At 36.3% G+C, this 16,221-nt stretch overlaps 2 protein-coding genes across 4 annotated transcripts in view; both read right to left on the reverse strand.

Moving 5' to 3' along the window:
- Nucleotides 1-7,466, reverse strand: part of LOC128877170 (PRL-1 phosphatase) — a 63,857-nt gene extending 56,391 nt beyond the window's left edge. Inside the window, exon 1 of the mRNA XM_054124242.1 lies at nucleotides 7,317-7,466. The gene's annotated coding sequence lies outside the window, so the exon portion shown is untranslated. The remainder of the gene's footprint in view (nucleotides 1-7,316) is intronic.
- A 1,413-nt stretch (nucleotides 7,467-8,879) lies between these two features.
- LOC128877167 (solute carrier organic anion transporter family member 5A1) overlaps nucleotides 8,880-16,221 on the reverse strand; it is a 49,164-nt gene continuing 41,822 nt past the window's right edge. For all 3 annotated transcript variants that reach the window (XM_054124237.1, XM_054124238.1, XM_054124235.1), the window contains 2 exons: nucleotides 16,049-16,200; nucleotides 8,880-15,960 (listed from right to left, as the gene is read on the reverse strand). In XM_054124237.1, coding sequence (XP_053980212.1) covers nucleotides 15,662-15,960; nucleotides 16,049-16,200 — 451 coding nt within the window. In that variant the 3' untranslated portion in view covers nucleotides 8,880-15,661. The remainder of the gene's footprint in view (nucleotides 15,961-16,048; nucleotides 16,201-16,221) is intronic.

Below are 16,221 nucleotides of genomic sequence, written 5' to 3' on the forward strand. Positions count from 1 at the left end.
AGTACTAATAAGTTTTAGAGGTTTTTTTATACAACAGTAGATTATAAGATACCCAAAAGGATCGATGAGGAAGTTAAAGGCACAATAAAAACAACGAATGTAAATAGTCAAGTAAGGCAAAGATAAGAAGTAAGATAAGGGGGGTCTAGCAAAAAGACTTAACTGCCACTAAGCGAAAATACAAATAGAGAAGTACCTGATTTTAGCTAGTTTTTAAGGTGTGATATTTGAGAGAGATAAGAAGGGAGTGAATGAGATCGAAGCGAGAAAGTATGTTCGGATATAAAGCAACCTGTTCAAAAAAAAAAAATGTAAACAAAAATGTGATGTAATCAACTAGAGGAAGTATTAGTGAAATAGTTTTGTTATCTGTATAAACTGATCACTTTAATAAAAGACTGAACTGAACTGAACTGAACTGAACCGAGTTATAATTGAACATAAAGGACAAAGTGGACAAGTTATCGCCCCACTCTGTATAAATGTTCGCATAGGTGAAATATGACCAAGGCGTAACTCGATGTCTCGCGTAAACTAGACACGCACGTGGTCTTGTAAAGTGATACTGCCGACGAGATAACGAGATTTCTATTCAGAAAAATCATGCTCTCTATGTTATTCGAGGCGAAGGCGGGATAAATTCTCTGAACTTCGAGCGAGACAAGCCCAAGGATAGAAATATCAAGTGTCGCGACGCGACTATATTAGGTGTAGAAATTAATTCTCTGCTATCATATTTAATCATTTGTAACTGTAGTATCCCTTTCGACCATAGTGGGACTTATAGGAACATACGTGAAAAAATTGATCCTTTTTTAATACAATTTCTAAAAGAGAAATGAATATAATCCAAAAGGCCAGATCGAAAGGGTTAATTTATCACTTTGTCGCAAGGAAATGATAAAAATAGAGATTTGATCAAATTCCTAAGGTAGATGATCAATTTACGGGAGATGTTAAAATAACAACTCTGTGAGGTCATCTCCCTAAAGAAAGTAAGTGATTTGATCAAATTCCTTGACTGATTTAGTGAAAAGATGGAATAATATTGTTTAGATATTAAAAGTATTAATTTAGTAAATCATGTGTTGTATGTGCGTCGCAGCGTCGATAGTTTTTAGCGACGATTAAACGACGCGTGGAATCAGTTAGGATTCCTGAACAAATGGATATCAGTGGACTGTAACTTAGTGAAAAATTGTTGAATGCGAGATTGTATTTTAACTAACAGACTTTATTCGGACGTTGTGGTGCGATGGCTAGTTAGAGACGGAATGAAAACGCTTCTACGAACAGTCGAAGTAGGCGTACAATTTTTGTGTGTTGAGGGTGAGGAAAAATAGTTTCTGATTGGTCTATTGGTTGGCTAAAATTCGGGTGGAAATGGCAAATTACAGTGACGTGGAGAGAAGGTCTGGGTTTTCCAAGTTGACCGTAGCAAGTAATAAAGCCAAGCAATACCTCGACGTGAGAAATGCAAAACAAAGACTTTACTGCTAAGGCTAAAGGTTCTGGCGACCAGATGTGAGTAGTAATAAACGAAATGATTCGACGGTACGTACCGATTCATTGGGTCTTTATTGCTGCTACAGGTAAAGGGCCTAACATGCGTTATTAAGTGTAGAGTAGGTAATACAACAATAGTCGTAGAAACATAAATTATTTATTAATTACATTCCCTAAAACTATTCTTTTTGTTTTTTAAAATATCAGCTTAGGTACCTATTTCTTTTGCTAATTAGTCTCGAATAAATAATTTATGTTTCTATGAGCATTGTTGTATTACCTATTCTACTTTTAATAACGCATGATTTACTAAATAAATACTTTCAATATCTAAACAATATTATTTCATCTTTACACTAAAACAGTTAAGGGATTTGATCAAATCACTTACTTTCTTTAGGGAAATGACCTTACGGAGTTGTTATTTTAACATCTCCCGTGAATTGATCATCTACCTTAGGGATTTGATCAAATCTCTATTTTTATCATTTCCCTGCGACAACTTCATTTTGTTACGTTAAAGTACCTTCATAGTAACGAATCACATACGGATTGCTTCGCTGTTTGCTTTCATAACTATAAGTATTCTCTTGGAATATGATTGGGGAAGATTAAAAGTTGTACACTTTTTCCTTTTATCACAAAAAGCCGCAGACTTAATTTCTACACCTAATACAAATTGATTCGACGATTTCACCCCGTTTTATATTTATACCCTTTCTTTTTTTTTTATCTTCCCCTCCCACGTTGGGGTTGAACAAAGAAACCAGTATTTCTGCCTACGTTCGCGCGTTATAAACCGCTATCACGAAACGGTGAACAATACCGCGGCGTCGGTCGTCGGATTGCACGGTATTAATCCTTTTTATGCAATTTTATGAAACGTATCTCCCCCTGCTGGTATTCGATATGAATGAGGACGGTAAAACGGGATACACTGTCGCGATGATTCAGTAGCTTTCCTACATTATTTTTATGTTCCATCGATTCATGTTATAATATTATCGAGGAAAAAACGTTGCGATCTGAATCACTTTAATATGTGTGGAGAGCACTAGACAATATGTCGTTGACGTACCCAACCCTCCCCACTTCTATTATGCACGTGGATGGATACCGTGGTGGGTATAGTGCGTAGATCCTGCACTGCGGTATTATAAGTGATTATCTAACCTTGCCCCGTAATGTCGGATAACTAATTAACTATACAGATAACCATTTGCAAATAAATTTAATGATGGGAAGTACCCACGTTGAATTTTCAATGTGAGGTCTCGGAAAAAACAATTACATTCATAGAATTAGTGCAAAATTCAACCCCATTCTATAGACTATGAATCATTTATTAATAAATGGAAATACTTTATTATTTTTGTTTCAAATGTCAGCATATGTATAAATATTATACCCGAACGCTTTCTAATAAAAAAAAACAAATGTCAACCTTCCTTTTTGTCCCTCTACGAGTACATTTTCCCATGATAAAAGAACCATAATAATTTACGAAAATATCAAACGGTTCACCGTAGAACCAACGGCGCCAGGTGGATAAGTCGATTGAAAAGTAAAAATAGAATCAGTTCTCGTTTCCTAGCTCGTGTTCAATTGAAACAGCATAGAAAAGAAGAAAGAAGTAGGATGAAAAAGGGAATTGAGTATATTCAGAGACACCTGCACGGGAGACGTGCAATTGATGGGCGCCTAGTTGCGTGGGAAAAATGCAACGCGCGATGTACGTTACCCGGTCCACCCTTTCTCACTCTCTCTTTTTTCACGCTGGGATCGTGGGTGCGCGTGACGTCACCCATTTTCCCGAGAAAACCGACCGTCACCGGTGGCAATTTGCAGAAACAAGAACAACATTTATCGAGCGACTTCGACCCAAAGGGTGTTCCCCGAATGCCAGAGGCCAGTTTATCGGTTGGCAGAGCGCGCTTTGTGTGCGTGCAAACAATGGAAATCAATGTTCGACAAAATTCAATCAAAGCCACCATTCACGCGACGTTTGACGGCCAAATTAATCATTAATTTCGATGATCTTACATTATTCGCACCGAATTGGCCACGAGGAATGGTCTAGGTTTCGGTTGATTAAATTGGGAATTTTTATAATCGGTAGAACCAATATTCTTCGATCTATTATAGTTGAATAATTAAGAACACTAAAGAAGATCGTAAATGAACGGTCCCCTAATTTAACACTTTAACTACCGGTTTATTTTAGAAAGAGTCTACATTATAGAAGAGAATCTTCTATATTAGTATACAGGGTGGTCCACGCAATTGTTTCAAGTCATAACTCCGTTATTGTTACATTTACGAAAAAATGCCAAAGGAGAAAGATAAATGGTTCGAAGAGCACTACATCTGTAGGCCTTTAAATTTTTTTTAGATGCAGCAGTGTATATGCCATTAACAATTGCATAATTTCTTTAAACAGAAATGCATATTTTTTTTTTACACAGATCGATTCTTTTATTCATCCTACGTAAAAAATGATTAGAGTACCATGGCAAAAAAATGATTAGATCTCGAGATATTTTCCAAAAATGTCTTTACTGAAGAAGATGCTCAAATGCTTCATGACTAGTAAGGTAAATACGCTTGTAAAGGTAAACACCCTTTTGACATTGTTATCATAACAGAAACTGATTTGTACGAGTAAGCATTTCATCATTCAGTAGCTCGAGTACGAAAACTAAGAATTTGAAAAAGTGTAACTGTATTTCTCTAAATACAAGAAAATGTATTTTATTAACAGTGAGAAACAAGATATGTACGACACTTTTGTGTTGTGTGATGCAGATAATTTAAACGTAGTTATGCAAACAATAAGAAAACGTTATCAGAAATGTTTAGAATGTAATGGAGAAGCATTTGAGCACCTTCTTCAGTAAAGACATTTTTTGAAAATATCTCGAGAACCAATAATTTTTTTGCCATGGTAGCCCAATCATTTTTTACGTAGAATGAACAGAAGAATCGATCTGTGTAACCAAAAATATGCATTTTTATTTAAAGAAATGATGCAATTGTTAATTGCATATACACTGCTGCATCTAAAAAAAATTTTAAGGCCTACAGATGTAGTGCTCTTCGAACCATTTATCTTCCTCTTTTGGCATTTTTTCGTAAATGCAATAATAACGGAGTTATGACTTGAAACAATTGCGTGGACCACCCTGTATACATGTTAATCTATACGGACACGTAACTTTTACACACTGTTACCAGAGAACAGATAATCAACAACACAGTTAATAAATTGTAAGAGGTATAAATAGGCTCCCGGAAGCTAAAGTGCCAATACCTATAACCGACATATTTGTTCTTATTCTATTATAATTGTATTCGCAAAACGTTGCTATCAAATAAATATAAACATTAAAAAAAAAAAAACGTTGATTTAATAAATATTAAGTTAAACAATCCCAATCCCTAGCCAACGGAAATCACAATTATAAATGGACTACCCTGTATGCCGAAGATGAGCTCATCGACGACGAATAAAAGGGGAAATACAGCGCGGGTTAAAGTTGAACGTTCGAATTGCATCGAGAAGCAAGTTTCGTCGACGAAAATCGTACGATATTTATGACGTCGAAAATCGCTGACGAGTGCTCGATGCTCGAAACAATCGGAAATTATTAAATGAACAACGGAAGAGGCCGAAGACGCACGCGCGGCCTTGCATTATTTGACGTCATTCGAGAGTTGAAAAACTTTGATATTCAAATCTGCGGATTTATGCAGACGCGGTTCAAAGATGTAAAAATAGTCTTTCTATAGAAACCTTCGAGATTTGCACTTGACTTTACGCATTGTCCGTCATTCAATGTCACGTTTCGAGTATTTTCATTGAGAAATGGGAGGCGAGCAGAAAAGTGTCGTAACGAGTGCAGTTTCGCTTAGCACGATGATAACGCGGCATGAATCATATTACGTGTTTAACATTTTCAAGAATGACGTTAGAGGTACGAGATTGGTCAACGCGATAACTTCGAAACACGCGTACACGTAGTATATTCGAAACGCAAAGTTTTGCGCGATAATCACTTTACTCTTCGCAAACTTAACCTACAAATAGTTCCAGTTCACTAGACACGGTGAACTGCGTAAATGGGATCACTTAAGTACATCCGGTATTCATGGAGCACATGAAACAGCATTAGAGCGTAGTGCACTGTACCAAGGGTCGACAAGATAATAGAAAGCAATTTTTCCGAGGAACAAGGTTATCGACTGTCGACAGAAAAGTATTAAAAATTCAAACTCGGCAGAAGAACCTTTCTAATTTAATTGCTTCCACTCACTAAACAATCCATCTCGATCAACCAAATTTCAGAAGAAGAACAAACAAAAATGATAGATAATTTATCAAATAAAAACTGTACTTATCAATCGAATAAACGTCACGAATAAATTTTGTAAATTTCGTCATCTTTGTTCCAATAAAATTTTCAAAATTTAAAATGACCTATACAAATAATTTAATATCAAAATATCAACCATGTACGCGTGTACTTTTAATTCCATTCCTGCACAAAAAGTTATTTAAAAAATATAATTCATATTGTTTTATCAACACTCAATATCATGGTATCGAGAGATCGAACTGAACATCGTCGCAATTGGTGTACCAACCTCAAAGATTAATACACAGCTAATATTATAGTAACATAAATTATCGGAAATTGGTTTGTATAAATTAACGACACCGAGAACACCAAAGCTTTACCACGTTCTCAAACATGTGTAAGTTACGATGGTGCTCGAGTATACACTTGTCTCAACGAAATAAAATTTGAGGAAAAACCCTTCTTTTGAATAAGAGAACAAACACAGTCTAACAGGCGTCAATTATTCCCACGAGAACCTGTACAGTTTTCGGTGGGCATCGAACTGCCAATAGCACACAGGAAGTTCCTAGACGGTCTTCCATCTAGCACAATTTGATCTAGCTACGGACATTGTCCAAGAAAGAATGCAGGTCTGGGCTTTCCATCTAGTGGCATGCCACTACGTCCCTTCGAACGGTTAGGGGTCTAAGAAAGCTTCCCCAAAAAGGAAGCTTAGGTAATACCATGAAAAAGAACAGGTCGTTTAGCCTCGCGAGAGTCCCAATGGAAATCGCTTCGAACCAAGAGATAGATAAAATTCTCATCTCGTACAAAAATGCCAAACAAATAAAACATTTGGAATTTTTTCTTCGTTAACGTATACATGCACACTGTACGTCCACGCGGGATTATTGCACGTAGTCGACAGCGATCGAAATGTTAAACAAAAACTAGAATCTGAATTTGAGAACGAAATCGTATCTCACTCGGAACGAGGAAAAAAATTTACGTAAAATTCAGCACGTTGGGTTTTCGTCCGTCTAGAATTGGAATAAAATTTTGCCCATCTCTGTTTCGAAGCGATGGGTACAGGAGACGTCGACAACAGCGGCGGCTTCCGACGGGACGCCAGAGTTCGTCGTCCGCGCACACACGTATTTCGATGCGTGTAAAAGCGTAGAACGAGCGATTCCATGCGAGTGATGCACAGACGGTCTCTCTCTCTCGCGCGCGCGCGCGTACGGAAGCCAGCGTACACACACCACACATAAAATGAATATATATATTTATATATGTATACATAAGAAGCACGCATCCAGCAAGGACACGCGCACGTTACACACGGCGGCGGCGAATCCAACAACGATCGACTCTCCTCCCTGAGGGAAGGACACTCGCGATCCCAAGAAACATGTTTGTCTGGTCGTCGAGAGAGTTAAGATTAAATGGCTGTGTTGATTGATCACTCACCTGAATCGCCATACACATTGAATATGGAAGGTACGGTGGGGCGTTCGTTACCGAAATCGCGACTCCGTAGACGAAAGAACACACTTGAGTCTTGCGCACGTTCGTACGCCAGAGAAGCCTGTGGACAACTGACGAAAATGGCGGAAAATGTCCACGAGGGGGCCGCAGCAGTTCCGATGCGCGATTGGCCGGCCTACCGCGCAGCGCCATATTCAAACCACGAAAATTGATTCTGGAATCGATTTTGTTATTAAACTAGCTAACTGCAAATAGAATCGTACGGAATTGATCAGAGAAATCGTTTCTTTCGGTATTAATTGTATTCCATGTATGTTTTAAAATTAAACTTGAGCAGACATTTGAACAAAATTAACGAGAAATGAGTCTATTTTAAATTGTTACGTTTATATTGATAATATAAATTGTGGAATCGATTTTGTTATTAAACTAGCTAACTGCAAATAGAATCGTACGGAATTGATCAGAGAAATCGTTTCTTTAGTTATTAACTGTATTCCACGTATGTTTTGAAATTAAATTTGAACAGACATTTGAACAAAATTAACGAGAAATTAATATCTTTTTAATTATTACGTTTATATCGGTAATAAACGTTCAAACTAGATGCAAAGACAGTTTTTTTAAGAAACATTGCCGACGTCTAACGGGGTAATTACAGTCGACACGTGCACGAACATGCTATTTTTATTTATTGCCGTAGGTCAACCGTACACAAAAAGCTTATCGAATAGAGTGGGTACAAAGGGTTCAAGTTTGATTGAAAACTGAATAGAGAAAACGCTAATTTTATAATCTTATATTTAAAATCTGTACGTTTTAATTATATCATTTAAAAATAATAATCGATAGATTATATTAAACTTTTGTTACGCGATGAGGGTTTACTCATGGAAAAACTTATTAGTCGTGCAATATTGTTCTGGGAGTAATGAGTAACTTTCCGTGAAACGATTACATTATCGGATAAACTAAGGCAGAGTATTGACGTACGTTCAGGTGAAATAACACTGATTCACGTACTTCAATGTTATTTCTTAACAAGTGGCAAATATTATCAGATATTTAAGGATGTAACAATTAAAATTAATTACTGACACGTACTTCAATATAGTGGCATTACTATTGAGTGTCTTTAATTTAATAATATTAATATATCGATGTATATCGAAAGAAGTAAATACTTTCTAACTCTTATTAATGAGTAGGGCTTACCTTAACGCAACTTTCAGGAGTGGTAGCAAGTATGAGCAAGTTTGGAGGTCCGTCAGACGAGCATCTTGAGGATTACCACTGCACTTACAATTAGAAACGACGTACCCACGCTATTTATATTTCTCTGCATCTCACAGCCGCTAAAAAAGAAATACAGTTTAGATACTGTTAGTGATTTCTTTTTAATTTGTTTAGCAAATCCTTGTATATCAATACTTGTGGCTTCCTGGCAGCACTTCCTGTAAGGTAATGAGATAACGCTGGCAGGATTATTCGGGCATACCAGGCAGTTAACGCTATCTTCTATCACAGAAAGTAAACGTAGAAACGTTTAGTTAACAGGTTTCAAAACATTTATTCATTGTAAATACATTGTTTGTGCCTTACTTCTGAAGAAATTAAGTTTTGGATGAAAGTCGAGTAAAAGGAGGCATCGATAACGACGGCGATCGTTAACGTCGTCTCGTCGTCTCAGTGTTAAATAAACCGTCATGGAACCTAACGATGACTTACAAAGTGTTCGGTCCAGGATCGAAGGAAGAGGCTCAGAGTGTCTGATATGAGAACAGAAGGTTTCTCGACAACGAACAGCGTTGAGCGCGTACGCACAGACATATTAATCTCTACAGTGTGAAATCATAATCGAGAAAACGATAAATTATATCCGACGATACAAGATTCTCTTAGATCTAACATTATCTTTTTATATATTTATATATATTTATATATATATATATATAATATCTCTTTCTCTCTGTCTGCAAATTTACGATCATTCATCATCACTATTGATTTCCTTGCCAGTTGTACCATCGTCACGCGTTTCTTATTAATTACGTTTTTTTTTATCTTTCTTTTTTTTTAAGGCATATTTCAAGTTACACGGTGCAACAGAATCAGCCGCCCATTGAGAATCGTTTCTGTGTCGATCTTGTTCGCCTGTTATAAAAGTCGATTTCATTTACACGTCGAGTCGTTCGCTCGCTGCGCGACTAAGTTCAAGCACTGTTCGTATGAAAGTTGTACGATTTTAGCAAAGTAACGGTGTGTATACGTGTGTATGCGTGTAGTACGAAAATGGCATTTCACGTTACATGTACAAACTGTTGGAATCGGATTGAAATGCTTCTGTTCAGACGCTCAGTGGTCTTTTCGTTCGTTAATACATAAACTGTTGTGAACGTATGAATCCTTAGTGCTACTTCGAGACCATCTTTCGAAGGATACAGGCAATTCACTTTCCTTGCAATGTCTCCCATAAGTGAGGACCGAATCGTTTGGCCGCTCAAGACCATCGAGGCACCTCCCCTGCTCACCATACTGTTCGGTTGCTCCTCCATCTCTTCGTCGCACTGTACCACCTTTAAACTCTCAACCTGACATGCAAGTGCTAAAATATTGTACATTTATGGTGTAACATAAATTGAGAAAAGTCACTGCATGGTCATGTATACATTCGCTAAATACACATGCTTTGATTGTAACATTAATGCTAGAGAGGGTGTACCAGCACTAGACTGCGGATGTTTATGCATTATACATCTATGAGAACGTGGACAAATGCAAAAATATATAAAATATCAACAATAATATACATGTTATACCGATTAGAAGACATACTTTCATTTAAGTTTAAATTCTGGTTCTGTATCAGTGAAAATACGAATTTGCATAAACATTCGCAGTCTAATCATCTCCTAATGAACGACTTCATTTGCATTCACTAGTAACAGTTTACAATTACTGTACAATCCACTGAACAAATATGAATGGATACATTACAAAATTGCTGATGTTTAAATATGATGTACTCAAATGAAATTGTTAGTGTCTAAAGCGGTTTACAGTGATGGAAGTGCCCTTGAGCGGTCAATCGAGTCCGTTCGGACCATAATGCTTTGCAGTTTCCGAAGTCTGAACTGTCCAATTCGACTCGTTACGGCAATCTGTTCGAAGGGAAGACCTTGTTTTCGCTAAACGGAATCAAAGCGACATCAGAGTCTTCTCTGCGAATGCTTTCACAAAGAAACATTAACGCTCCTATCGCACCCGTCCTAAATTCGTTTTGGAACTCTTCAACAAGCGATAGAACCAAGTTACATATTCCTTAATATCGACACATATCAATTATTTGTTTGTTTACGAATCATTATTATTTGAGAACAATTATTACTGATGTTCCTTGTATTTCTTTCTTCCCCATATGTTTGAAAGACTCGATAAGATCGAATTTTTTTCAGATTGCAATCTAAAAAAGATACTGATTGCTAGACTGCAGATGTTTATGCATCTATGACAATTTAAAGTATAGAGAAATTTATTAGAATCAGCACAAATGGAAAAATATGTCAAATTTCAGCAATAATGAACGTGTTACACCTTTTGGAAGATAAGGTATTCTGAAAATGTTAATTTGCATAAACATCTGCAGTCTACCAATTGCGAATGACGTTCAGATTGATTGTCTTCTTGAATTTCAAAACGGTGATGACTGTGTTTGAACAGCCATCGAACTTGGTATAATTGATGAGTATCGATACGACGATCGCGTATCTCAATAAATTTCGAATCGACTGTTGACATTCGACAGAATCGTTCAATACAATAGTATCAGTTTGAAACGTATCGACGTTACAAAACCGTGCGTGAGCAAGATTCTTATCCAGACGCAAGCTTCGATTAACGATTAAAAAGACATTCCATGTTTCATTTGTTACACGTTGAATGAAGCTTGGAGTCTGAATCGTAAAACGAGTAACGGTTCAATCGAATAAATCTTCTTCAACTTTGATCAAAACATGTCTTAGTCCCATCGCTACTTTCAACATAATCGTTAACACGAAACATTCGACACGCGTAACTCCTAATTTGTGAGCTTTATATACACAATCCATATAATTCTCTAAACTCTCGTTTCATCTCGCAAGCAACCATGTATTGCTTTTTCATAAACTTTACACAGAACCGTTGCAATTTCATATCACTCTTCGGTACTGATCAAAACGTCTCATATTGTTTTTTCTGCTTATATTATGGTCCCTACAAAAAATACATTACATCTATAAGCAGTTTAATATTATCGTATAATAGTCAATATCTATGTACACAACATTCTTTAATTTAATTCTCGTTACCTATTAGAACTTCCTACCTAATACTTAAAACGCTTCTCTCGCTAAACCTCATCTTTCTTTTTATTTTTTCTCCGACCCTTTACTGTAGCTTGGGAATGTTACATACAGCAAATATTCGCGACGAAAACAGAAACATCGTTCGAATTGACTAAAAATATATTCGTTAGAAATAAATGTAATCTAACAATGTGTACGCTAGTAGTAGTGATAATAGTAATAGGAGTAGTAGCGATAGCGCGGTAATGGCTATATTAATGATAAAATTAATTGATATGATTATAAATCAGATCGAGGGTAAATACCAACGAATTTTTTTTTGTTTTTTTTTTTTAAAAAAAAAAAGAAAATAGTTCGGCGTGCAAGGTTCTCACAATGTGAACGTGGTTTCGCGGTGGAGTATACAAGAATGGTTATTGTTTGTTCGTTTTTTTTTTTGTAAAAATATTTAAGTAACGCGAGTGAAAAATTGTGCGGGTCGCACGCATATCGTTCCATCTCAGAGTTACCATAAGACGACCATAATTTTAATAGAAACAGAACGTCATCTTATTATAGCGACCACATAAAATCTATTTATCGTATATAATACGCGTACCACGTTTTTCTTTCTCAATTGCTCGATAGAAATCGTTCTAACTATTTATATGTACAGTTGCAGTGTCTCGGTAGACGTACAGGGTGGTCCACGTTAATAAACAGTTACAAGCTATTTTCTGGAGAACCATTAGTTTCTGGTGTATTATATAGTTCTTGTAAATCAACATTTATTTGAAATAATTTTTCGTATTTTACTGGGTGGAGGAAATATGGTGGAACATTTTCGTTTGTTCGATAAAATTAAAAGCAAAATTAACTAGCAGCTCAAAGCTATCGGGGGACTATTTTCACCACAGAATTGAGCTACCCCCACTCTTGGTATCCTTAAAAGTATCAATAAGTAAGACGTTATTTGATATTCCAAAGAATGTAATTAAATTAATATGATTAAATTGTTTGTCATATTGCCTTTGTTGTGTAAAATACGAGAAACTGTTTCCAATAAACGTTAAGTATTTTTCCAAAAACGATTCGAAATCTGATAAATATCTCGTAAAAGTGCAATCAATTCTGCAGTGCTGAAGAAGGATTTCACCATCATCGTGAATAGTTTTTGAGAAAACAACTCGTAAAATTTTATATAATTTTAGTCACTCTAACTTGACACCTTGAAGAAGTTTTTTACTTTTAAATATCTCGACGAGGAGCATCGAATATATGTTGTATGAGTTTGTTTCATCAGATTCTAAGGTCACTTTGACTTTGTGAAATGAAACTTGATATGTCGTTAAGATAACCTTGAACTTCGTATCATTCACCATAACATTGATATCATATCGCGTGTTTCATACAAATCAAGCGATACAAACTGATCATGTGTCTACACCACGTATTGTTTAAGATATCTTCACCAACCTATGTTTGTTTACGTTAGATAAAGTACTACGCACGACATCAAAGGTAATGTTATCAAGAAGAAACACGTTTAAAGCAGGATCTAGAATTAATAAGGTCGTATACTTTAAGTATCAGTACTGTAAGTTCAAAGTCATCTTGCTATCGTAAGAACGAATTTCGTTATGAATCAATTATACGACAAGAATATATCAGTTTCAAAAGTCAGCACAACCTTGAATTCCTAAAAGCTACGACACTTATGAAAGTGGTACATCGAAGAGAACTTTTTTCTGTAACATCAATTAATAAGCTTAGGTACTCTGTATGGCAAGATGGAGTGACTCAATCTGTGCAAACCACCCTGCGTTAATACACATTTTTCACCATCGACAAAGTGTAAATTGAATTGAATTTGATTCGAAGTGTATTTTCCTTCTATTCACAGCACTTTTATTTTATTTTTTATTCATTTTTTCTTTCACGTTTGGTTAATCTCTACAGGTTTCCGCAAAGCCTACCGTTCGGGAGAGTTTCATATCACAAAGTAGGTATGTAAGTGCATTACAATATGTAGTTAGAGAGATCATCACGGTCTCGAGAATGGCACGAACGGTCGACCTTGCGGAGAGGTCACGTTCAAACATCAAAATTGCATCTAAAATATAGTAGCGTGTACTACACTTCGAAAAATTGACAGTGACGGGCCAAACAGCGTGCGAAGATTATCGTACATAGGTAAGTGTTAACGTAAGTAAATGCTGTGACCAAGTCTTTGCCAGCATAGTGTTTGAAGATTACGTAAAATTAACGCTATATTGTTCGTATTAGCATCTGTGGAACAGTTTCGTACCCGAAGCGATAGAGTGAAACGGTTCAAATAATCGACTCATGCAAACACATGTTGTCCTTTGTAATCATTCCATTTTGTTAAAGCATTCTCTTGTAAAATTTGTTCAGTTGCTTTTAGCTTGTCTTACTTTAAAAGAAATTGAGCTGAACGAAGTTAACTTTACGATATTCATTTTCTTAGGCTACGATTCCATTTTGCAGTGATAGATATTCATATTCGTGTTCTTTCTATATCTTTCAATTTCAATTTGAATTAATGGTGCTCTTACCGCCCTATAGAATTTTCTTTCCTGAGTGAGTTTATATAGTTCTTTCTCCTATGCTTTATAATTTTCTTTTTATTTTGTAATATCGAAATTGATACGACAGGCTTTCAGGTACAAAACAACTAGATTCCTCTTCAACAACGAGTGAGCTATAACGGTGTAAAGCCAGAACTTACTTGAGACAGGTCTCGAGTGGCATTAATCCCAATTGACCCTTGATTCACCGAACCACCATTTGTCAACGTAAACCTGTGGTTTTCATATTTTTTTTTTTTGTTGTTCGTTGCTTGGAAGCATAATTCATTCAATATAGGACACGAAGTAACAGTACGCGTTACGACGAAACATCGCTCGAACATTTTCATTGTATACGCTAAGATTTTCTGAAAGCTCTTAAGATAGTGTTGGCTGATACATTCAGAAGAAAACATTAGAGATCAGGTGCCGCTTCTTTAAAGCGTGAATTACTTTTTTGTTCTCGATAGTATCTGTCTGCGGAAAAAGAATAAAATGTACACTATTATAATTGTGTTAAAGTATCGATAAACGATTCAACTATGATTTTCGTCCGTTTACATCACTACATTAAATTGACTACTTTTTCTGAGAAAGCCTAACTCTAGTTATAAAATAAATCGCAGCTCTCGATCTGCAATTAATGATATTCATACAGACCGTTAATTCTATCACTTAATTAGTTTTTTTTGTTTGTTAAATATACGTTTGTCTAGTCTTGTATTTCTTAAGGCAGGAATTTTTATATGTACAAGTTTTGTCCTTGTTGGCCTTTCTTTTTTTAATTCAAAAACCCTTCAAGGCTCGTTTCACGAGAACTTGTTCCAGACAGCACGAATGTTAAGACTCGTTGACGCACGCAACGTCGTATTCCAAGCTGCGTGTCCGAAACAAGCCTTGTGTTCACCTATTATATTCCTATTTATTGACATATATATCGCATCACCGTAAAAATGTACACCCTAGTGATATTAGTTCCTAAAAATAGCCAAACCGTAACGAGAAATCTGTGGCAAATTATTCTGAATGATAAATGATATTTTCCACGCAAATGTAATTATTTGTAAAAATATTTTGGACTCGCCAGTGTGCAAGAATATATGTATTGGTTCACTTATATTTTCAACGCAATTTAATCTCATATCTGACGATATACAGAACGATATATAAGTTGATTCTTCGTCATTAAACTTCTTTAAAAAAGTATATTAGCACCATAAACACCACGAATATCTCTTCCCCCTTTTATTCAAAGTCACAATAACACTCCCCTTTTAGGATTGTATAAATCAATAATGCACGCACGTTGTACATATATTGTTAGGTCACTCGCGACATCAAAATGATTTGCCACAGACTTGCGTATCACCACTTTGATATATTCATTTGTATAGCCTCTAATACGAGATAAACATTAAACGTTCCGAGCATGGTTGTCCACTTTACCAGTCAATGGTTTCACCTCCACGTCTGGCTCTTCCATGGCAAGAGGCGCTTGCCTTGTATCGGGAACATCAACGTCCATCGTGCTTTTTGATCGGTTTGCTGTTTCCGTCGAGTCTTGAGTTTGATTCGACGACCCAGTCTCTTCCAGATTCGTCGACTTCGTAGGCTCCGTGGGCGACGAAACAGAAGACGGTGTACCTAGTTCCGAATTGGGAGTGGTACCGTCCCCTTCAATTGCGTGATGATGGTGTGGCTTTTCTTCGAACACTGAAATTAATAAAGTACCTAACGTTATTGTGCGTTTTAATTCAAACAATTTTAAGATTATGAAAATGCCCTAAGCGAATATACTCACACTTGTCAAGACTGATAATTGATCCTACAAATTCGTTAACAGTGAAAGACGGTGCTTGGTCTTCCATCTGTTTTCTCCTTCTAACTAACCACCAGTCGATGAGGAACAGCGCCAAAGCTAAAATCTTTATGCCGGCGCAGAGTCCGACGTATCTGTAAATATCACGGTATCGT

This window comes from Hylaeus volcanicus, chromosome 5, assembly GCF_026283585.1.
Source record: "Hylaeus volcanicus isolate JK05 chromosome 5, UHH_iyHylVolc1.0_haploid, whole genome shotgun sequence".
Classification (NCBI taxonomy): Eukaryota; Metazoa; Arthropoda; class Insecta; order Hymenoptera; family Colletidae; genus Hylaeus; species Hylaeus volcanicus.